This window comes from Cervus elaphus, chromosome 20 (genome assembly GCF_910594005.1).
Source record: "Cervus elaphus chromosome 20, mCerEla1.1, whole genome shotgun sequence".
NCBI lineage: Eukaryota > Metazoa > Chordata > Mammalia > Artiodactyla > Cervidae > Cervus > Cervus elaphus.
This window is the reverse complement of record NC_057834.1, coordinates 131905195-131928014: the sequence shown is the minus strand read 5'-3', so window position 1 is coordinate 131928014 and position 22820 is coordinate 131905195. Positions and strand designations below refer to the sequence as shown.

The window sequence follows — 22820 nt, the reverse complement described above, 5'->3', positions numbered from 1 at the left end:
GCTCTGTTGGGCGCTGCCGGTTCAGTTTCTTGGTTATCACAGCAAAACTCACCATGCTGCTGAACTCCTAAAGTAGAGAAGGACTCTGGCATAGTAGAAGGAGGACAGCATTGGGGTGGCCCATGGTTTACAGGTGGCAGTGTAAGAGGGGGCGTGTTCTAATTCCTAGGAGAGTGCTTTGCTATTTTTAAAACATTTTTATTTTAGATTGGAGTATAATTAACAATGTTATGTTAGTTTCAGGTGTATAGCAAAGTGACTGTTACACACACACGTGTATCTAACCCTAACCCTATTTTGTGGCACAGGGAACTCTGCTCAATACTCTCTAAGAAGATAAATGGGAAAAGAACTTAGAATAGATTCATGCTTTGCTATTAATAATGGGCTGTTCAGCCATCTTCATGAGTGACTTCCCAGAAGTCAGCTGGAGGAGATGACCGGAAGACGGATGTTTAAGGGAATCACGGCCATGGGTTATTGCTTTTAGCCGCCTTCGTGATGCTGTCGTGTCTCCCCAGAACATCCTTTCTCCTCTTCTCTTCTTGGCTCCATCTCGGTCAGAGGCTGCCTTCTCTCTGTCTCTGTGTCTCAGGGAGAAGTCAGTGCCGTCTCCAGGCTCCACTTGGACCTCCGCTGAAACCCTCATTACACGGCCCCGTCAGATCTGGTTCTAGCAAATCTGCCGCATGGGCTCCTATGTCCGCATCCTGGGGCAGACACAGAGCCAGGCGCGTAGAAGGTTTCCAAAAACAGTGTGATGACTGAGCGGATGAATGACCCACTGTTAACAGAATCTGTGCTTTGAATTCATTTCTGGAAAAAGGAAGGGGTGACACTTGAAGCCTGGCAAGGCGAGGGGGTGTCGCACGTGTGTTCACGCCCACTTTTCAGTCTAGGCTCACTATTGATTGAACTCAGGAGCTTGGCTTTGTGGGTACTCAGTCTCCGGGATCCTGAGATTCATGCTGAGGACCCCAGAGGCCTAAACTTGGAAATGAAGCCACTAAGGGTCCGGCAGCAGTTCAGAGGGCTGACAAGAATAGAGCAAATAAGTCGGAGCTTGGATCACAGGGTGCCTGAGGCACTGGCCCGGGACTGTGGATCGGACACAAGCAAAAACTCAGTGTGTCCCTGTGAAAATCAGAAGCTTCAGCCTGTTACCATAAAAAGCCTCCAGCATCTCAGTAAATGCCAACCGTTCTCAAATGGAAATGTTTCTTGGGCAGACAATTGAGACTCAGCACAGGACTTCTAGAGAGCAGAAAACCTTCCAGTCTTGCAGTCACTAGGGTGGACTTGAGAGGGGCGGTGAGAGGAACAGCGGGGCAGGCTAGGATCTGGCTGCAGGGAGGCACAGTCACTTGAGGATTATCATCAGGTCAGAGCAGCAGCGAGGGGGACACGTGCAAAAAGGAGCCAGCGCCGCCAGCTCACTCTCATCGCACGAGGGTTTCCCACATAACAGGGGTCAAGGTGATGGATAGGGTAGGAAGCTTCGTGTTCCCATTTCAAGAGCGCCTGCCAAGTGTCAGATATTTTACCAGGAGCTCCTTTCACTGCTAGTCACCTTGCAGGGTTAAAATGACTGTTCCCTCTTCAAATGAGGAAAGCAAAAGTGAAGGGGGTTGCCTTCCCTCCAGGGTAGCCCCTCACCCCTTGTGATCAGCAGCCACCGGGGGCATTTAAGAAAGGCTCTTCTCACTGTCATTCCTTGTAGGCTTAAAAAAAAAAAAACAAAACAAAACACCAAAAACAAAACAACCAAGGAAACAATGAGAAGGACTGGAAATATTCCTCACCTGGAGACAGAGGGTTTGATGACACAGTCTCAGTGCTCTTCCAGAACAGGAAGGAATTTTATAGAACCTCAACTCCTGGGCTTGCCAAATACTTTAGATAGAGGAACTTATTTCAACCTGCTTAGGTACATGCCTCTACAAATAGATCAAAGAGGGACTGCTTTAGCTGAAGTTGGGGTGGAAATTCCACCTGCTCAGCCCTTTGCAAAACAGCTGCTGGGAGAACCCCATGGTCTCCAAGGAACCCACTTTGAAAGTCCATTCTTTTGACCCACTTCTCTCCTGTTACACGCATGGGAGGACTCATGCCTTAAGATGGGATTGGTGACCTCAGCCTCTACTTTGCCTGGAAACTTTTATATCCTTTTCTCCAGCCAAGACCCTTCTTCTCTGAGCTACAGATTGACAGAAGAGACAACTGTCTATCAGATAGTCTCCCAAACCCTGGCATCCCACACTACCCCAGAATCAATGCATCCCAAGCAAACTCCATCCCCCATCTGCTTCTGCCAGGGACCATCTTGGTTAATATTGTCACTTATTTTACTCACTTACTCAAGCTAAAAACCCAAGATTCATCTCTGACTCATTCATCTTCTTTCCCCCATCCCTTCTCACTCCCAAACCTGACATGTACTGAGTCCAGGGTGGTTGATCACAGAAGGATCTCTTCTGGTCTGTCTCCCCTTCTCCATCTCCTACTGCTTCTGCCTAAACTCTGGATCTTCACTGTCATCTTTAAAAAAAAATTTTTTTTTTGGCCATGCCATGAGGCATTGCAGGATCTTAGTTCTCCATTCAGGGTTTGAACTTGTTCCCCCTGCATTGGGAGTGCAGAGTCTTCACCACTGGACCACCAGGTAAATCCTTGTCTAGTTCTCATCCTCCAAAAACTCGTAGCTGTCTCCCATTATTTTCATTCTAGAGCAAAGATTTTTCGAAAATGAAAATGTGATCATCTCTCCACTCTTGTTAAAACTTCTGATCAACCTCTCACCACTATGGGGGGCTTCCCCCTATAGAAAGAATCCGCCTACCAATGCAGGAGAGGCAAGAGACCTGGGTTTGATCCCTGGGCCTGGAAGATCCCCTAGAGCAGGATATGGCAACCCACTGCAGTACTCTTGCCTGGAGAATCCCATGGACAGAGGAGCCTGGCAACCTAGAGTCCATGGGGTCATAAAGAGTTGGACACGCTCACAAGCACCACTCTGGGATGAAGCCCAGCGTTACTGCAGCTTTTTATGACATGATGTGACTGCCTACCTCACTTTCCAGCCTCATAACTCTAGGTGCCCATCACAGCTCACGACTGCAGACTTTGCTCTAGGTCAGCAAATGTTTTCTGTAAAATGCCTCATCTCAGTTGCAAACTACCCGACTCCGGCAGCACTCAAGCAGTCATAGAAAATTTGTCTATTAATGAGTGTAACTGAGTTCCAATAACCTTTCATTTATGGACGCTAAAATTTGAATTTCTTATAATTTTCGTGTGTTATGAAATGTTCTTCTTCCAATTTTTTTCTTCAACTATTTAAAAATGTGGGAACTCCCCTGGTGGTCCAGTGGTTAAGACTCCGTGCTTCCAATACAGGATGTGTGGGTTTGATCGCTGGGTCAGGGAACTAAGATCCTGTGTGCCACGTGATATGGCCAGATTTTAAAAAATTATTAAAATAAAAAGAAGTGTAAAACCCACTTTTACCTTGAAGACCACATGAAAACAAGCAGAGAGCTGAGTCTGGCCTGCAGGCTGTGGTCCGCTGACCTGTGCTATAGACACACACAGATATTTGTGGTTCCGGAGACTTAGCACTTTCATGTTCTTGCTTGAGCTCTACCTGGAAGGCTTCTTCCCATTGTCTGTCTGGCCTCTTTTTGAGACTCACACTGAAGTCTGGCTTTCCTTAAGTGTCTCCAACAACATGAATTGCTCCTTTATCCACTCCCAGAACCTTTCATCAGGCCTCAATTATAGCTCTTCTCATACGGCCCAGAAGCTACAGACTCACGTCTGTTCCTCTTTTTAACCTGCTCTCTTTGAGAGCAGAGACTGGTCCAGTCAAGTTGATCTTTCTGTGATGTCACGTGGTAGGGTCACGATAGTGTCACAAGGGACACATTTCTTAAAAACGAAATATAGCTGCCCACCTTCCCACAGTCAGCTCCAGGCAGCACAAGCCTAGAACTCAGATCCTCTGTTACCATGCGGTTTTGGTTAGAATTGTGTGTGGCCGTGAACAGCCCTAAATTCTGATGCGACTGAGATAAGAAGGGAATGTGCTGTGTTGTAGGTGAGTTACATTTATTTATTTTAATTTTCTTGTTTGTTTCTCTGGGACAAAACCTCCACGGATACAGGAGTTGGGAATTACTGGCTCTCAAGGCCCTACATCCCTTGAGAGTCTAAGGCCATAAAGCCGAGCACGGGTGAGGCTGGTCCTGTGCGGATGACTCCCTAGGCCCATTCTTCTCCGCCCTGTCCCGTGCCCCGGAGCCGGACCTCTATGGACAGCTAGAGAACCAGGAAGCCTGCCAGTCCAGCTGGCCCGCTGCCTAGGGCACCGAGCAGAGCAGGGCAGGCCCTCTGTTCCCTTGATCCTGCTTTCCTATTGGGCTGGCAGATGGGAAGCACAGCAGATATGATGGAGAGAAGGGCAAGATCTGGTTATTGATTCCTGGGCTCCCCTCCTGCACTGGTTACAGATTCCCAGCAGCCCCTCCTGCCCTAGAGGTTGGCAGTGGTCAGCCTCAGTTCTGCCAGGCAGCCCCTCTTCAATGGCTCCAGCTCCTACTCCCCCTTCCCTGGCCCTTCCCCTAGTGTGGTAACGGCCTCTCGGCTATTTATTCCCTGGGGACCTCATCATTGCTCTGGGTTCCTTTAATCTCACCCTCCTCTTTGTAGTTGGACCCTTCACTAAACCTTCTTCAGTTACAGCCACGCAGTAAGTATGCTCCTGTCTCCTCCTAGACCCCTGACTGAAACCTACCTCTGCTCTTCTTTGGGACTGAATTTACAAGCAGCAAAACTTAGAATGTTCTTTACTGGTTCCAAAGTTTTCATTCCTTTAGAGCAGTGGTTCTCAACTGGGGGAGATTTTGTGCTCAGGGGATATTTGGCAAAGTCTGGAGACTATGGTTGTCATGATTGTGTGTGTGTGTGTGTGTGTACACACACATGTGTGGGTGCTGCTGGCATTTAGCATCTTGTGGGTAGAGGCCAGGGATGCTGCTAAGCTGCCTGCAGTGCCCGAGGCAGCCCCCTACCGGAGGGAATGACCCAGGCTACAATGTCAACAGTGCGGAGGCTGAGAAACCCTGCTCTATAAAGTTGTCAGTTAAGTCTCCAAATGATTGCTGTAGACCCTTGCACTAGGTACTCGCAGTCTGGAAAACACTAGAGAAAGTTCCCGGGGGAGAATCATGTATTAACACAAGTGGCACCCACCACCGTCTATTAGCATGCCAGATCCAGATGAACTTGGCTGGCGTTCAAACCTGGGCTCCAACATTCTATGGCTGAGACCTAGAGCCACCATGGAACCCTCTCTGCAGCTCTCAGTCCTCATCTGTAAGATGGGGCTAGTAGTAGTACCTGCTTCACATAGCTGCTGTTAGAACTGAATGAACTAATATTTATTAGATGCCAAGTTCTTGAAACACGGGTACACGTGCACACCAACGTGCAAATCCTGTTCTGGGCTATGTTGTGGGAGGATAAGAGAGGACAGAGAGAGGATAAGAAAGAGTCTACTTTTGAGAATTTCGTAACTAACACCATTTTTCAGATTGTGGGTTGTTCCTTGCTATAGACTTGTGAAATTGATTTAAAAGCTGCAACTAACACTAAAAATTGGAAAAGAAATTTTCAGGGTGCATCATACTTACTAAGGGTAAATAGCACTTGGTGACATTTTCCTTTTAGGTCTACAGATATATATGTGTGTCCAGGTTGTAATGGAAAAAAATGTATTTTTTTTTTTATGGTAGGATGAGATTAACAAAACAAAGTTTAAAAGCTACCAGTCAAATAAGAAAACTGAGGCAACCATAGCCCCATAGGAGAAGGCCTTGTGATTTTGCAGAAAAACTCACATAGGCCTGTGAATGAATTTGAGCTTCATCACTGACATGCTGAAAAAGCAGACATCACTTTGCCGACAAAGGTCTGTATAGTCAAAGCTATGGTTTTTTCAATAGTCATGTACGGATGAGAGAGTTGGACCATCATGAAGGCCGAGTGCTGAAGAACTGATGCTTTTGAACTGTGGTGCTGGAGAAGACTCTTGAGAGTCCCTTGAACAGCAAGGAGATCAAACCAGTCAGTCCTAAAGGAAGTCAACCCTGAATATTCATTGGAAGGACTGATGCTGAAGTTGAAGCTCCAATCTTTGACCACCTGATGCAAAGAGCCGACTCATTGCAAAAGGCCCTGAAAAAATGCTGGGAAAGACTGAGGGCAGGAAGAGAAGGGGACGACAGAGGATGAGATGGCTGGGTGGCATCATTGACTCAATGGACATGAGTTTGAGCATGCTCAGGGAGACAGAGAAGGACAGGGAAGCCTGGCGTGCTGCAGTCCATGGGGTCACAAAGAGTCAGATGCGACTGAGCGACTGAATAACAACAGGTGATAGGCTGTGTGATCTGGGTGTGTTTGGAGAGGTTCACAGTCTCTCTGAGCCTCAGCTTCCTTCTGAGATACGGGGATTAAAACACATTCATCACTGTGCTGAGGGGAGGATTAAAACACATAGGATGCCTGGTGCAGGGCTTGATGCATAGTAGGCGTGCAATGGACATGTGCTCCCGACCTTCTTGAGACTGCCTGGTCTGGGTTCTTGTTGCCTGTTGTCTGGCAGCAAACTCTAATCTATGACCATGACAAATAGGCCCTCAGAAACTTGACTTACATAAGAAACACCTGGAACCTCTTCAATCGGATGAAACAATGTTCATTTCTGCTTTTCTGTTTTGGAAAACATGACAGGAAGAGCTAAAGAGGTGCTTCACTCCCACTAAGGCCCAACCTCAGGTGCAGGGGAAAAAAAAAAGTCTCGAAGAAAGTTCTTGGAGCCAGGGTTTGCGAAGCTCATCAAAGTTGGTTTCCTGTTTGTTTTTTAAAAATAATTTCAAGGGAGTCCTGCTACCCAAGGCTAAGGGTGAGGCTGTGCATAAAAGATTCAGATTCTAGAGGTCATGTTTCTGCTCCCAGTGCTGCTTTTATCCCAGTTCCCAGCCTGAAAGACCTGGCCTGCCGGTGCCACGTCTGGGGTGGGCAGGGTGCTCAGTGTTCAGCCCGAAGCCTCAGAGCCTCCGAGGTGGGGCATGGAAAGACAGGCTGCCCTGCTCCTCCCCGGGAGTCGGTGCTCCCTCCTAACGGTGGTGTGGCCTTGATCACTGCGCCCTCTTCCGTCAGGCCTGTATCCTATGCTCGCTGGTTGATACATGTATACTCACTCCCAATACAGTCCACTCTTTATTCCCCAGGGCCTCATACAGGGCCTTCTGCTTAATAGGCGGGCAATACAAATTCACATCGAATCAATCAGAATCAACTTCAGTTTGTAATTGGTGATTGGTGATTTAGTTTAGTAAGTTTTGTCTGACTCTCTTGCGACTCCTTGGACTGTAGCCCACCAGGTTCCTCTGTCCATGGGATTTCCCGGGCAAGAATACTGGAGTGGGTTGCCATTTCACCCTTCAGGGGATCTTCCCTACCCAGGGATAGAACCTGCGTCTCCTACATTGGCAGGCGGATTCTTTACCACTGAGCTACCAGTGTGTGCATGCAAGCTAAGCCACTTGGGTAGTATCCGACTCTTTGTGACCCTATGGACTGTAGCCTGCTAGGTTTCTCTGTCCATGAGATTATCCAGGCAAGAATACTGGAGTGGGTTGCCACACCCTCTTTCAAGGGATCTTTCCAACCCAGGGATCGAACTCGAGTCTGGGAAGCCCATAACTGGTGATAGCAATGGGTTAATGAGCAAGTTTGAAACCAATCCTCACTGTTGGTCTCCATGGATAAATTCTGTGTACTTTGGACAAACTCAAGGTTGAAAAGGAAGGTTGTTATCCATACCTACCATCCACTGGACTTTGGGATCTCCTCCAGGTGTGGAGGACTCCCCGCCTTAGGATTAATCCACTCCTTTCTATGGGCAACTCTCCTCTCGGAGTTAGGAAATTCATCATGGATGGAGCAGAAATCTGCTTACCTGCAGTTTCCACCTGCCATTTTTGGTCTGATCTCTTGCCCCTAGACAGCTCTTCCCAGATTTGAGCATCTAAGCTGGAGAGCTCCCTAAAGTTTCGTCTGTCGTTTGTCAAACATTTGTGTTCTACACGAAATGAATGGGAGGTGAGATACGGGCAGCTCTCCTACTTTACCCTGGGGTAGGCTAAACTCTGCCAGTGGGGGGGTGGGCTCTGGATTCGAGGGGCAGGGGTTCAGATAGCCTTGGGAAACTGGTTTAATTTCTCTGAGCCTCAGCTCCCTTGTCCATCACATGGAGATGGTGGCAGTATTTGCTTTACAGCGTAATGACGAAGATTAAGTGACACGATGCTGATGAAGTGCCAATCCCAGCGCCTGGCTCTCAGGAGGCCCCTGGGATAAACTATTAAGATTCCGCTGGTCTGAAGAGGGGCAGCTCAGGGCACACTATTCTACACAATTTGAGAAGTGTCCTCCCTTGGACAACAGACCACAGCGGCAGATGCAGAGATGCTGAAATGCAGACCTCTGGGTCTACAAGTAAGAGCAGGACAACAGAGGCAAGTACACCCAGTCTGGGGACATCTCTGCCGCCCGGCCCTGCCTACCTTGGTACTGGGCGCTGAAGCCACGCTGGCGGTGGTTGCCATCCGACGTGAAGTGCAGTCGCAGCCAGTTCTTGCTGCTGATGACGGGGGCTGGGAGGCTGGCTCCGGTGAACCTGTGGGGACAGGAAGTGTGGGGGACGGAGGTGAGGGACCACAGCTGGTGGAGACTGGGCACCCGGGAGTCTCTCCACCACCCACGTGTGCCGGGGCCTCTGCCCCGGCAGAAGGGAGGCCCACGCTGCCCCAGCCGCCCTCCAGTAAGGAGCCTGGGATCTGGGTGGCTCGAGCTGGTTCTTCCAGGGGCTCTTTCCACTGCTGAGAGGCTGAGCACGTGTGCTTCATTGCTTAGTCATGTCTGACTCTTTGGGACCCCATGGACTGTACCCCACCAGGCCCCTCTGTCCATGGGATTTCCCAGGCAAGAATACTGGAGTGGGTAAGCATTCCCTTCTCCAGGGGATCTTCCCAAGCCAGGGATCAAATCCCATCTCCTGCATTGAAGGCGGATTCTTTACCACCTGAGCCACCAGAGAGATGCTGAGAGGAGGGGGCAGGCTTCAGGCCGGGAGCAGAGGACTCTTTCTCCCAGTGAGGTCTGGCCACCCCGGAGAGAGACCCAGCCTTCCCAGCAGAGGCCCACCACGCGCCATTCCCTCCCCCCCACCCACCAGCAGATGTCCACACACCCACCTCCTGCAGAGCTCCACATGCCCCACGAAGATCCAGCCCCCGGACAGAGGAGCAGCCCCAGCTCTCCAGCAGAGGGTCAGCCCCTGCCCCCACCATCTCCCCCGCACTCAGGGGCGGAGGTTCAGCCACCCCAAGCAAGCCCCTCGGGACCTCAGAGAAGCCAGGAGAAGTGGCTTGGGCAGCCGCTTTGTGCAGTGCGCCCTTCCCAGGTGTGAGAGCCCTTCTGGGGTCGCTCACTAGGCCCTGGGTCTCCTCTGCCTCCTGCCCCATCCCTGCTGCCTCCACAAGAGGCCTCCCCCCTGCCCCTCGCCACCCCTCCTGCTTCCAGGCTGCCTCTCCTCCCTTAACTTAGCCTCCTCCGAGTTCTAGCCAGTCGGCTCAGTGGGTCGATGCCAGCATATGCCCCCTGCCGCCGGTCACTGCCCTAGCCTTCTGCCCAGCTGCATCCTGAACCAGCTTTCACATCAATCAGATCTTTCCTCCACACTCAGGCTAAGCCCCCAATGCCCCTCCTCTCTCTGCTCATCCCCCACCCCCGCACCCTGGGAGCACCCGCTTCTCTCCTGGACCCCACAGCCTCCAGCAGCTGAGAACCAGTGTCTTCCTGCTCCTCCTCCCTGTTTCTGAATCAGGGACCAAACCTCCTGACACATCCCCTTCGGTACCATCCCTCCTACCCTGCCCGAACACCCCGATCATACCTAAGCATTCCAAGCTTTCTCCTTTCCCATGTCTTTGCCCTTTTGTTATTATTATTACTATGCATTTGGCTGTGTTGAGTCTCAGCTGCAGCATGCAGGATCTCCACTGAGTCACGTGGGAGCTGTCCTGTGGCATGTGTGGGTTTAGAGTTGCCCCGTGGCATGTGGGATCTAAGTTCCCCGACCAGGGAGGAACCCACGTCTGCTGCTTGGGAGGTGGATTCTTAACCACTGGACCAGCAGGGAAGTCCCACGCCTTTGCCTTTTCCGCCTGGAACATACCCACGAGTAACCCTCTCCCCTGCACCAGCCGTGTCACCCGAGATGACTTTGGGAAACCCGCAAATACCACGTCCCCATCCAGGAAGGTCTTTCCTACTCTCCTGGGCTCTGAAACCACACAGATTGGGGTTCAGATCCAGGCTTCACCACTTCCAATCAGTGTGACCAGTTACTCCATAGTTCTGAAAATGGAATGACAACACCAGCCTGGAGAGTCCATGGGAATAAGTGAGGGGACTTCCGGGTACACGACCTAGCCCGGTATCTGGCATGTATTAACTCAATAAATATAATTCCCTTTCCCCTCCTCTGTGATGCCACAGTAAGTTACTCAGACTGTAATTCATTTATCCAGGTGTGTGTCTCCCTAGGATGATGCCTCCAAGAGGGCAGTGCAGACAGGTGGGTAGAGGGGGGGGGAGCAGGGGGCTCTGGAGTGATCGGCTGTGTCATCTTATGAAAATTACTTACATTCTCTGTGACTTTATCTGTAAAATGGAAATAATAATCCCTCCCTGAAAGGGTTGCAAGGATGGAATGAGATAATACACAAAAAAGACTCTAGCACCATCTCTAGCAAATAGAAAGCTCTCGGTAAGTGGCAGCTGATGTTTTATTCTCCATCATCTTTATTCTTCATCTTTGTACTGAGCACCTAACATAATGCTTGATACAAGCAGGTGTGTCAGGATTCCAGCAGGAAATAGGTGGCTCAGTCATCTGAGAATAATTCTGGGTGAATGAATGGTCTCTTCACCGTCAAGGATGGGGCAGAATTCTGAGGCCGGTAACAAGGGTATGGCTACCCCTCACAGACCTGGAAAGAAATGGTGAGCCCAGAAGCTTAGAAAGGACCCAGATCTTTGGTCAGCTGGGACTACAGTCAGTTTGCACAGATTCCCACCAGGAGGGAGCAAGGAGTGAAAACCTGGAACTCACTCTCCTGCCTCCCCTCCTCCCATCTACTGCTGACGCTTCTGTTGATCTAGCCCAATTGGAAGCCAGAGGGCAAGGAAGAATACTGGTGTAGTCTGACAAATAAGTCTTCCTAAGCATGGAACAGGGTAGAAAAGGGAGGGGAGACGATCTAGAGGGGTGAAAGGGAGACAGCTCCAGCATTGTGGGTCTCCATAAATGCGTATCAGAGAAAGGAACTAACCAAGGAGCCTCTCACCCTGAAAAACAGAGTTTTTACTATAATGAAAATGCTGACACACACCAAACTCCACAAATATCACCCATACTGCTATCGTAAGAGCTATAACAGAAACCAATTACTGTATTTTACCAGATCCCATTTAAAACAGTTTATTACAGGCATAGTCATTTAAGTTTTCTAAGGAGCCACAAACAGTATTGTGGGTTTTTTCTTCCTCAGGCCAAATTCAATTCTATCTCAATGACAAAGCTTGGAGGCTATTTACATAAGGAAGTAGAAATAGGGAGAATTTACCTGAATAATTCAGAACCAAAGGCTGTTTATTGCAAAATGGAATGAGGGGAGAGTGCTGGGGTCCCTAGAGCAGGATGAGAGCAATGATCTGGGTTGTAACTGGAATTCAGGAAGTCAGCTTTTCCAGCCCTGGGATCAACTTTAAGCCCCAACTGTACAGACAGGAGGAGCCTGAAGGGACATCACCCCCTCCCATTTCTCCCACACCTTCACCTGCTCCCAGGAATCTTATAACTGTTCATTCCCAAGGCTTCAACTCGGGGCCCTATGCATCTTTACTCTGTTCTGCTCCTGCCTCCTAGGACATACATGCACATTTGAGAGTTTTCTTGGTATCTATCAGAGAATTAGGGACTTAAATGCTGGAATTATCACATTAAACTCTGCCATTGCGATGGTGTCATGTCTTACTCAAAACTCTAATAAAAAGGAACTACTAACACCTACAACATGAAAGACGCTCAAAACTCTATCATTATGCTGAATGATAGAGTATATACTGTATGATTCTGTTTATATGAAACTCTGGAAAAGACGAATCAACAGTGAGAGAAAGCACATCAGTGGGTGCCCGAGGTGCGGGTGAGAGGTACAGGAAGAATTGCCTGGGAAGGAATACAGGGAACGGTCTTATATATAAGATGGTCTTGTCTTATATAATAAGATGGTGGATATACGGCACGCACAAATTTGTCAAAGTCCCCAGAACTGTACATTTAAGATGGGTCATTTTTTAATTGCCTCCTGAGAAATCTGTCTGCAGGTCAAGAAGTAGCAGTTAGAACCGGACATGGAACAACAGATTGGTTCCAAATTGGGAAAGGAGTACATCAAGGCTGTATATTGTCACCCTGTTTATTTAACTTATATGCATAGTACATCATGACAAATGCCAGGCTGGTGGATGAAGCACAAGCTGGAATCAAGATTGCTGGGAGAAATATCAATAACTTCAGATATGCATATGACACCATCCTCATGGCAGAAAGTGAAGTGGAACTAAAGAGCCTCTTGATGAAGGTGAAAGTGGCGAGTGAAAAAGCTGACTTAAAATTCAACATTCAGAAAATGAAGATCATGGCATCTGGTCCCATCACTTCATGGCAAATAGATGGGGAAACAATGGAAACAGTGTCAGACTTTATTTTCCTGGGCTCCAAAATTACTGCAGATGGTGACTGCAGCCATGAAATTAAAAGACGCTTGCTCCTTGGAAGAAAAGCTATGATTAAGCTAGACAGCATATTGAAAAGTAGAGATGTTACCACGCCAAGAAAGGTTCATATAGTCAAAGCTATGGTTTTTCCAGTAGTCATGTATAGATGTGAGAGTTGGACCATAAAGAAGGCTGAGTGTCAAAGAATTGATGTTTTTGAACTGTGGTGTTGGAGAAGACTCTTGAGAGTCCCTTGGACTGCAAGGAGATCCAACCAGTCCATTCTAAAGGAGATCAGTCCTGGGTGTTCATTGGAAGGACTGATGCTGAAGCTGAAACTCCAATATTTGACCACCTAATGCAAACAGCCAACTCATTAGAAAAGACCCTGATGCTGGGAAAGATTGAAGGCAGGAGGAGAAGGGGATGACAGGGGATGAGATGGTTGGATGGCATCATTGGCTCAATGGACATGAGTTTGAGAAAGCTCCAGGAGATGGTGCTGGACAGGGAAGCCTGGTGTGCTGCAGTCCATGGGGTCATAAAGAATCAGACATGACTGAGTGAATAGACAACGATCTTAACATAAATTATACATTTTTTGTTGTTCTTCCATAGCCAATTTGTGTTCAACTCGTCACAACCCCATGGATTGCAGCACGCCAGACTTCCCTATGCATGTATTAAATCATGCATTAATAGAGTTAATTAGCCCTTTCCTGGTGGCTCAGATGGTAAAGAACCTGCCTGCCACTGCAGGAGGTATAAAAGACGTGGGTTCTTTCCCTGGATCAGGAAGATCTCCTGGAGAAAGAAATAGCTACCCACTCAAGTATTCTTGCCTGAAGAATTCCAAGGACAGAGGATCCTTGCGGGCTACAGTCCATGGGGTCACAAAGAGTTGGACACGACTGAGCGACTCATACTTTCGCTTTCAGGGTTAATTAAAATCAAATCTTCAATGACTCTAATTCTTAGAGCCAAAGACTTCACCAGAGTCTACAAGTCTTAAAAAAGGCAGTGTGTCTTCACCTCTCCTTTCCTTGTTCCTTATTCCTTATAAAAGCCAGTGTGTCCCCTCTTTTCCTTATTGTTTATGCTCCAGCCACAAGGGTCTCCAGGCTGTTCAAAACTGGCCACACCCACCCCTGCCCCAGGGCCTTTGCACGTGATAGTTTTTCTGGCTGCTGACTGGCTCTTCTCCCAGACTGCCATCTGGCTCACCCTCTCACTTCCTCAAAGTCTTGTATCAAATGTCACCTTCCCAGCAAAGTCTTCTTGGCCTGCCTTCCTTCTCTGAGTACGTCACACAGACAGACGTAGACACACAGACAGACGTAGACACACACACACACACACACACACCATTGTGCAGTCAAACAGAAGACCTTATGTGAACTGCTTTTTTTGTGCCTCTCTGCCATTCTACAGGCGGCACAGTGGTAAAGAATCCACCTGCCAATGCAGGAGATGTGGGCTTGATCCCTGGGTCAGGAAGATCCTCTGGAGAAGGAAATGGTAACCCACTCCAGGATTCTTGCCTGGAAAATTCGGGACAGAGGAGCCTGATGGGCTATAGTCCATGGGGTTGCAAAGAGTTGGACACGACTGAGTGCACACGCATGTACGCAAGACTTTGTACCTGCTGCTGTCTATGCCCTTTCCCATTGCACCACCTGGCTGCACAGAGACATTAAGAAACTTGCACAAGTTCACACAGCTAGTAAGTAGCAGAAGTGGGATTCAAACTCACCTCAGATAGAGCCTCTGTACTCAGGGAAGGCAGGGGAACTGTCGAAGCTGAATTCCATTCTGTTCCTTTACTTTCCCTCCCTCCTCCCCCCAGGATCCTCTTTAATTTTGCTCCCTGTTAGAATCATAATTAAAGGAGAGAAACACAAAGAGAGACTCCCCCCCTTCAAATCTTTCTGTCCACCTTAACTTCACTATGGGGGGCTTGGGGAATTCCAAGTTCACCCAGTAAATTGCTACCATAGTACAACATAAAATGTATTTAAGCAATTATGCTCAATTTTTTTTTTCTTTTTGGTAAATTGACTTCTGTTAAATGGGGCTTCATTAATGGAATCTGGCTTGGGGAGAATAAAAAAAAAAATCACTCCCTCTAATGCATGTAGTTGATTATGGAAAAAGTGGCTTTGAGTTCCTCAGCAGAAAGCTCTAAGCTGTGCTTCTGGTAATAGAGCTCAGAGCAAACTGCATGGAAAGCATCTCTTCTTAAGAAACTTCTCATACAGTCTGCAGGTGGGGTGCTGAGAGACACGCCCCACAAGATGACAACAGTAATCTGCAAGGAATTGCTGCCTAATTTTAAACTGAGAGGGAGGAAGATGAGGAGGGCTTGGTTTAAGTCTCAGCATCCCTGAACACGGACAGCTTCAGGAGAACATTCATTCATTCATTTACTCACCAAGCACATACTATGTACAAGGCACCGTGCTTGCCGGAGGGTACCACTTCCACCACGGTTCCCTAGATACAGAAGTTCCTGCAAAGCCTATTATCTACAAGGTTTGGCTCCACCATCTCCTTCTCTGTGCAGCCTCTGCTCCTCAGTCAAGAGTCTCTGGCTTCTGTGCTCCCAGCACACCTTCTGTGGGCTTTATCTCTTAACCAAGCTACGTGCACAGCCTGGATCAGATTCATGCTTGAAGAATCTTTCCAGGCCACGCAAAAACCACCCTTCTACTGCTGAGGCTGAGCAGGGAGAATGTGACATATTGCATGTGCTCACCACTCCACTCCCAAGCCCTCTACCCTTCCCACCTGCTGTCTGCTCCCCTCCCTGGGGGATGCAGAGAACACTATGACCCAACCAGGGAGACCCTTGTGGAAATGTCCCGGTGGCGGCGGCAAAGGGCACCAAGGCCCTGGTTGGAGGCTGCTTCCCACTCCCCTGCCCGAGCTCCTTCTCACCCTTGAAGCGAGCCTTTATTGATTCAGCCCTGACATCCAGTCTCATCACAAATGAGTTCCATATCGTTTTTTCTTTAGCCAAAAGCCCAGGACTCTTGCTGTATTGAGAAAAAACCTTTCCCTAAGACAAATCCACGATGTTACTTCTTTTCCAGGAACTGTGTGAATGCCTGGGGTGAGTACAAGTCTCTTTGGCTGCTGGAGTCCCCCAGCCTCTAGACTTACCTTTGGAAAGAGGCCCCTTGGCTCCCCCAGGCTCTGGATCCCAGCAGGGCCTGTCCCACCCTGGGTGCCCAGGCAGTTCAGAGATGCCTGAGCTACCCTATGAAGATTCAACTCCTGGCTACCTAACCATATGCTTGGGGGTCGTTTACTGTGCTCTGAACAAACCAAAGCTTCCCCGCCCCCCATCACTCCTGCTCCTCAGAGCATCCTCTCCTGGTGGTCCACACCCCCCTGCCAGCCACCACACCCCCCTGCCAGTCACCACACCCCACTCCCAGCCACCACACCCCCCTGCTAGTCACCACACCCCACTCCCAGCCACCACACCCCACTCCCAGCCACCACACCCCCCTGCCAGTCACCACACCCCCCTGCCAGTCACCACACCCCACTCCCAGCCACCACACCCCCCCTGCCAGTCACCACACCCCACTCCCAGCCACCACACCCCCCTGCTAGTCACCACACCCCACTCCCAGCCACCACACCCCCCTGCCAGCCACCACAGCCCACTCCCAGTCACCACAGCCCTGCCCACGGTCACCACCACACCCTGGCACCATCCTAACTCCTTCCACTCCTTCACTCCTGTGGCCAACTGTGGCCACGTCTTCTCCCCCTTGTGACCGTATCATCCCTCCCCCTCACTACAGAGACAGCCTTCTGACGGGTCCTCTGCCTCCATCCATCTTCCATACTCTGTGAGGGCATCTGCTCAAGTCACTGCCTCACGGGAAACCCAAGGTCCACTCGGTCCAGGACATGTGTAAGTTGCTCAGTCATGTCCAACTCTTTGTAATCCCGTGGACCGTCACCTGCCAGGCTCCTCTGTCCATAGAATTCTCCAGGCACGAATACTGAAGTGGGTTGCCGTGCCCTTCTCCAGGGGCTCTTCCCAGGGGTCTGGGACCAAACCTGGGTCTCCTGCATTGTAGGCAGATTCTTTATTGTCTGAGCCACACCAGGGAAGCCTGGCTCCCGGATAAAGCCTAACCTTTTTTATGTCTTCCTTCTCCCTTTTGTGACACCTACTTTGAGCTCCAGACACTTCCCAGTCTCTATGTCTTTGCATATGCTGTTCCCTCTGCCTAGACTGCTGTTCCCTGCTTCCCCATCTGACTACCTGGGAAAATATCACTGATCTCATAAACCTAACCAAATGCCTCCTTTCCTCCCCTCCCCCTCTCCTTGCCCCCATGGGAGCAGCAGTGCCCTGCACGTTTCCCTCTGTACCTGGGACATGCCCCACCATTGTCCTGACCACAGTAAATAGTAATCATCTTTTGACTTGACGACCACCTTGCTCACTCAGAGGTGCGCTCCACAAGCACCAGAGCAGAATTTTCTTTGTCTCCATGTGTCTAGCAACACAGCAGAGCGCCCGGCACACAGAACAAATCAGTCCCCGAGAACCGGGCTGATAAGCTACACTAACTGCCTCTTTTGTCAGTAAAGTTTCCCTGGGTCACAAGCGTGCTCATTCATTTACATATTGTCTGCTTTCATGTTACAAAGGCAGCGCTGAGTTGTTGTGACAGCAACTAGAACCCGCAATGCCAAAAATATTTATCTTGTCCTTTACAGAGTTTACGGGCATTGACTGCAGAAGCCTTGCGAATGATGCAGTCGGTTGGTAAAAAATAATTTCTAAGTGCATGCTAAGTTGCTTCGGTCATGTCCAATTCTCTGCGGCCCTGTGGACTGTAGCCCATCAGGCTCCTCTGTCCATGGGATTCTCCAGGCAAGAACACTGAAGTGGGTTGCCTTGCTCTCCTCCAGGGGATTTTCTCAACCCATGGATCAAACCCACGCTCCTGTGTCTCCTGCACTGGCAATTGGGTTCTTCAACATTAGTGCCACCTGGGAAGTGGGGAATAATAAAAGCATACATTCATAGCTTAAACATTTCATTACAATAGAAATATACTTGAAGGTACTTTTTTTTTTTTTTTTTTGGCCAGTCCATGTAACGCCAGAGCAAGGTCTTTCCTTTGACCACAGGTTTATTCTCTGCATTGTCTATCTTATATAAACCCCACCCACAAGGCATCACTCACCCTTTCCAATTTTGCCCCAGCTCATCCAGTCTACAAATGTTTATGGAGCACCTGCGATGTGCCAGGCATTGTGCTAAGCACTGGGAATGCAGCAGCAGGCCAGACAGGCCTGGTCCCCACCTTGATGGAATCGGTTCAGTGGCATGCTGTTCTCTCCCTCATTCACACCTAATATTTAGGAAGCAGTTCTTTTCAGAGCGTCTCCTTCATGGAACTGTGCCAAAGCATTCAATTTAGCTTCTAGAGGCACAACTCTACTTCCTTTCACACTCATATTTCATCAGTTTATGTGATGTTTAATTTAAGTCACATAATTACAATAACAAGTATGACTGGCACCAAGAGAGCTGGCAACGAACCTATCCGATTCTCAGAAAATCCAAGGCTCAGCTGGTGGGAGCGTTGGGTGCACAGGCGTTGCAGGTGGGGGTGGGAGACAGCCCACAGGCAGCGGGGGCTGAGTGCCGTGGGGCTCGAGCAGGGAGATCTATCAAGCCTGGGAGTGCCAGCAACTCCGGGAGCTGCTCGGGGGGAGAGGGTCCAAGCACTTTTATGGCACAAGTTTTGTGAATGAATGAATGAATGAGAGAACAAGCAGATGGCAGTCTCTTGCTTTCGACAGTGCGGTATCTTTTCTTTTCTTTTTTTAAAATTATTTGTTTATTTTATTTATGTACTTATCTGCACCAGGTCTTAGCTGTGGCATGCAGACTCTTAGATGCTCTAGTTTCCTGACCAGGCCCCCTGCACTGGGAATGCGGAATCTTAGCCACTGGACCACTAGGGAAGTCCTGGGGCATCTTTTTGAATGCTGTCCCCTTTGTGATCAAGAGAATGGGGTCAGCTAGTCTCTTGTGTTTGTTTTTGGCCACATAGAGAGGCAGGTGGGATCTTCCCTGATCAGGGATGGATCCTGGGCCCCCTGAAGTGGAAGTGTGGAGCCCTAACCACTGGACAGCCAGGGAATTCCCCGGAAACAGCTAGCCTCAGAACTCGGAGAACTTCAGAGGCCTCCCAGGTCTGCTGTCTGGCTGGGCACAAATCCCAGCTCCTGCATTCTGGACACAGGGTCAGTCAAGGTCTGTTCTTAGTGTTTCTAAAGATCAAGAACTCACTTCCTGGCCAAACTCTCTCTGTCTACTTTGACGCACTCCCACCCTTTCTCTAGCTACTTCCTTTTGACCCATCTGGGGTCATCTTAAAGCCACTGGTTCCAGGAAGCCTGGTGAGCTTCTCCTGGGTATCTCATTTTCTCTTGCAAAGAATAATCCTTGCACTTTCTCCATCACAGTGCTTGTCTCATCACACATCACACAAGAATCTGCTTCCCCACAAAGCTGTGAGCTCCCTGAAGACAGGAGCTATTTCCTTCTCATTTAGTTCTTCTCTCAGTACTTTGTGAGTGTCTGACACATGGGAAGGGCTCAGGAAATGCTGCTTACAGGAAAAAGGAACACTGGACTCAATGACTGAAGGAATGAATGAGGTCCTGCTGGAGGAAGCAGAGGGCACAGGTGGGGAAAGCAGAGGAAAAGACAGAAGAGCAGGGAAGCCTGGGGACATTAAGGAGCGGCTTGGGGGCCATGCGGGTTTCACCTTGGTCTCCCATGGAGATGTGCTGCCCGCCCTGTACCAGCTGCTGGTACCTTTTGGGGAAGCTTTTCTCATGGTGACATGGCCCCAGTGCAGCAACCCCAGTGGAGTTTGGTAATCAATGTGGGCAAATGTGCTCTCTTCCCCAGAAGCAACTCAATAAACTCGACAAATTACCAGCGTTCTTCCCTGCTCAGCTGACTATGAGCTCCAGGGACCCACACAAACTACAGCAGGGAAATGCACTGCCTCCAGACGCACCGCTCCCTGGAGGGCGTGTGTCTGAGCCGCCGAGGGCCGGGGGACAGGACCCCTGGCTGTGTCTGCTGTTGGGATGAGAGTGTCATCACGATGGGCTGTGAGATGAGCGAGGCGCACACTGGGAAGGTCCAGGGACCGGCTTGGGGCATCAGTTCCTTCCCCAGCTCAGCTGCCCACTGGGCATGGCTTCCTGGTGAGGGTTCTCCTGCCTCTGGGGACAGGCTGTGCCCCTGAGGCTAACGTGAACAGAATGGGGTTGGATCTGGAGATGGGAATTTGTGCTGGGTACCAAGATCTGGGCACAACGGCGCGTGCTGGATCCCCCACGACTTCTCAGGGGATGCTCAACTCTCTCTTTGTCTGTCTCCAGCTCTAAATCGGGCAGCTCTACGCTTTTCTGAGTAGAGTTTGAAGATCAGTCTCCGTCCCTTGACCCACAGCTCCTGGAAGGGGCAGCCTCGTGGCCCCGGGCCATAGCTGAATGGATTGGGGGTGGCCATGTGACCCATACTGGACGGATCAACTGATGGGACTCTACGCGCATGTTGATAACAGAAGGCCCCACAGGCTTGGCTCTCCTGGTAGAGACTGGGGAAAAGGGTGTTCCTGCATCAGCTCTCCCAGCTCTACTGCTACCTCTCCCACCTCATTGCATCACTCTTGTAAGATGGCCTAAGCCTCATATCTCTGCACACCTCCATCTGCACGTGCTCTGGTCTGACTGGGACACAATCTAAGAGAAGTCTGGGTCCTGGTCAGCTGCCCGGCCCTCAGCTGGCCACTCCCTGCCCCCAGCTCAAGTCTCTGTTGCTGCAGATAGACCTGAGATCCAGCCTAGAGACCTGATGGCCCCCATACCCGAAGATGCTAAAGTCAGCTCCCACCAGGCTTGGCCCAGGAACAGGGCACCGGCTTCAGGAGCCTGGTGACGGAGGTGTGCTCACATGCTACCTAGACCCTCTCTCCTTCCTGGTTCCGGTCTCTGTCTCTCCCTGTATTTGAATCTGGGCTCAACGGTTAAGTAGCTGTGAAATGTAGGCATGTGCTGGCAGTTCTCTGAGCCTCAGTTTCTCCATCTGTGCAATGGGATACCTGTGCATATAATGTGTCCAGGACTACTGACACACAGTAGGTGTCTTGCAAATGGGAACTATTTCACTCTCTTGCTTAGATTTGAGAAGAGAGGAGATGAGGTGAGTGCCTTGAACCCTACACTCCAGAGAACACAGGGATTAAGCAGACCCCAGCACAGCCAGGCCTCGTCTCCCTGGGGAATAAGGATGCCTGCATCTACTCTGTCGACAGCACGGGGCAGGGCCACGCTGTGGCCCCCAGCGTCACCAGGACACTTGGCAGTCACCTCCCCTCCCCACCTCCGGCAGCCCAGGCCTGGCCTCCACCGGCTCTGCTTCCTCAGCCTTGCCCAGCTTCTGCCTGTCACTGCAGACAGACTCAGAGAAGGGCCCTGCCCTCATTCCAGGGAGGGTGGCAATGCCTGCCTTCTAGAGGCCTCTGGGGACTACATTTGGATAATACTTCTCATCCAGAGGAAATGTTTGCAGATGGCTGATCGAGGAGACGCCCACGCCAGCCTTTGCCTGCCACTCGACTGCCATTCTGAGTCTGAGCATCCTCAATGCTCCTTCTCCTCCTCCACGAGGCAGCTAGCCAGCCCTGCCTGATGGTTCAGCAGCTCTGAAGCCGTAGCTGAGGGAGTGAGTCTCCCAGGTGGTTGGAGAATGGGTGGGCTAAACTGTCCTGGGGACTGCGATGCTAAGGTCAGCAAGGAAGCTATCCTAGAGTCAGACGAGCTAGATTCTGATCCTGCCTCCACATCCATGGGCTCTGTGACCTAGAGGAGGTCGCTGTCCCTCTCTGAGCCTCTCCTTCCCTGGTGTGCATCTTACAGTGCGACTGTGGTGATTCAAGGTGATGCTCATAAACTCTTGCTAGGCTCCAAGACACAGCAGCCATCATTTGTGGCTGTGTCATAGCTCCGGGCAGCAAGGGAGACTCGTGGGCAAAGGAACTAACATTTACTGAATCCAGCGCAGTTGGGGGCAGAGTTAAGCATGTGGGCCCTGGAAGGCACTTTACCTGGGTTCAAGTCTCAGCTCTACACTTCCCAGCTGTCTAACTCTGGGCAACTAACTGACCTGCTTTGTATCTCAGTCTCCCCATGTATTTGATATGGATAACAGCACCCTACTCATAGAACTCTAGGCGATTTACGTGAGATAATGAGTTCACAAGCTCTCAATACAGGACGTGGCACATACTACGTGCTCAAGAAACATTCACTCTGATGGAGGGGCCAAGATGCGCCAACGCTGTCCACATACTATCTGAACAACAAGCCAGAGACCTGGCCGTTATGTAGAGCAGACACAAGCAGAGGGGAGAGGAAGGAGACAGGAAGGAAGACTTGGAAATGGGGGAGGGGAGGGCTCCTGGATTAGATCACTCACCCCCATCACCCCTAAGCTAATGTCTATACTCATGGTTTCAAGTGGCAGAAGTCCAGACCAAAGCAGAGTGGGGTAGAGAAGAAATTAGTGGCTGCTGTCATCATACTGTAGCTGGCTCCAGGGACGACTAGATCCAAGGACTCAGGTGCCCTGGGCCTCTCTGGGCCCGTCTCTGCTGCGCTCTGTCTGCTGGCTTCTTCTGCTGCAGATGGTGGACTGGAAGCTGGGACTGTGGCCACAATTACCAGCTCCCTGATTTACCCTCCTAGCTTCACCTCCAGAGAGATGATCTCTTCCCTTGGGTCCAGTTAGAACAAGCTCACTGGGAGCCTCTGAGTAGTCTAGCTAGGCATGTGCCCACTCCTGG

At 50.1% G+C, this 22820-nt stretch overlaps 1 protein-coding gene across 2 annotated transcripts in view; it reads right to left on the bottom strand.

Annotated features, from left to right (window-relative positions):
- CSMD2 (CUB and Sushi multiple domains 2) overlaps positions 1-22820 on the bottom strand; it is a 684323-nt gene that overhangs the window by 327757 nt on the left and 333746 nt on the right. For both annotated transcript variants that reach the window (XM_043878199.1, XM_043878200.1), the window contains exon 6: positions 8631-8743. In XM_043878199.1, coding sequence (XP_043734134.1) covers positions 8631-8743 — 113 coding nt within the window. The remainder of the gene's footprint in view (positions 1-8630; positions 8744-22820) is intronic.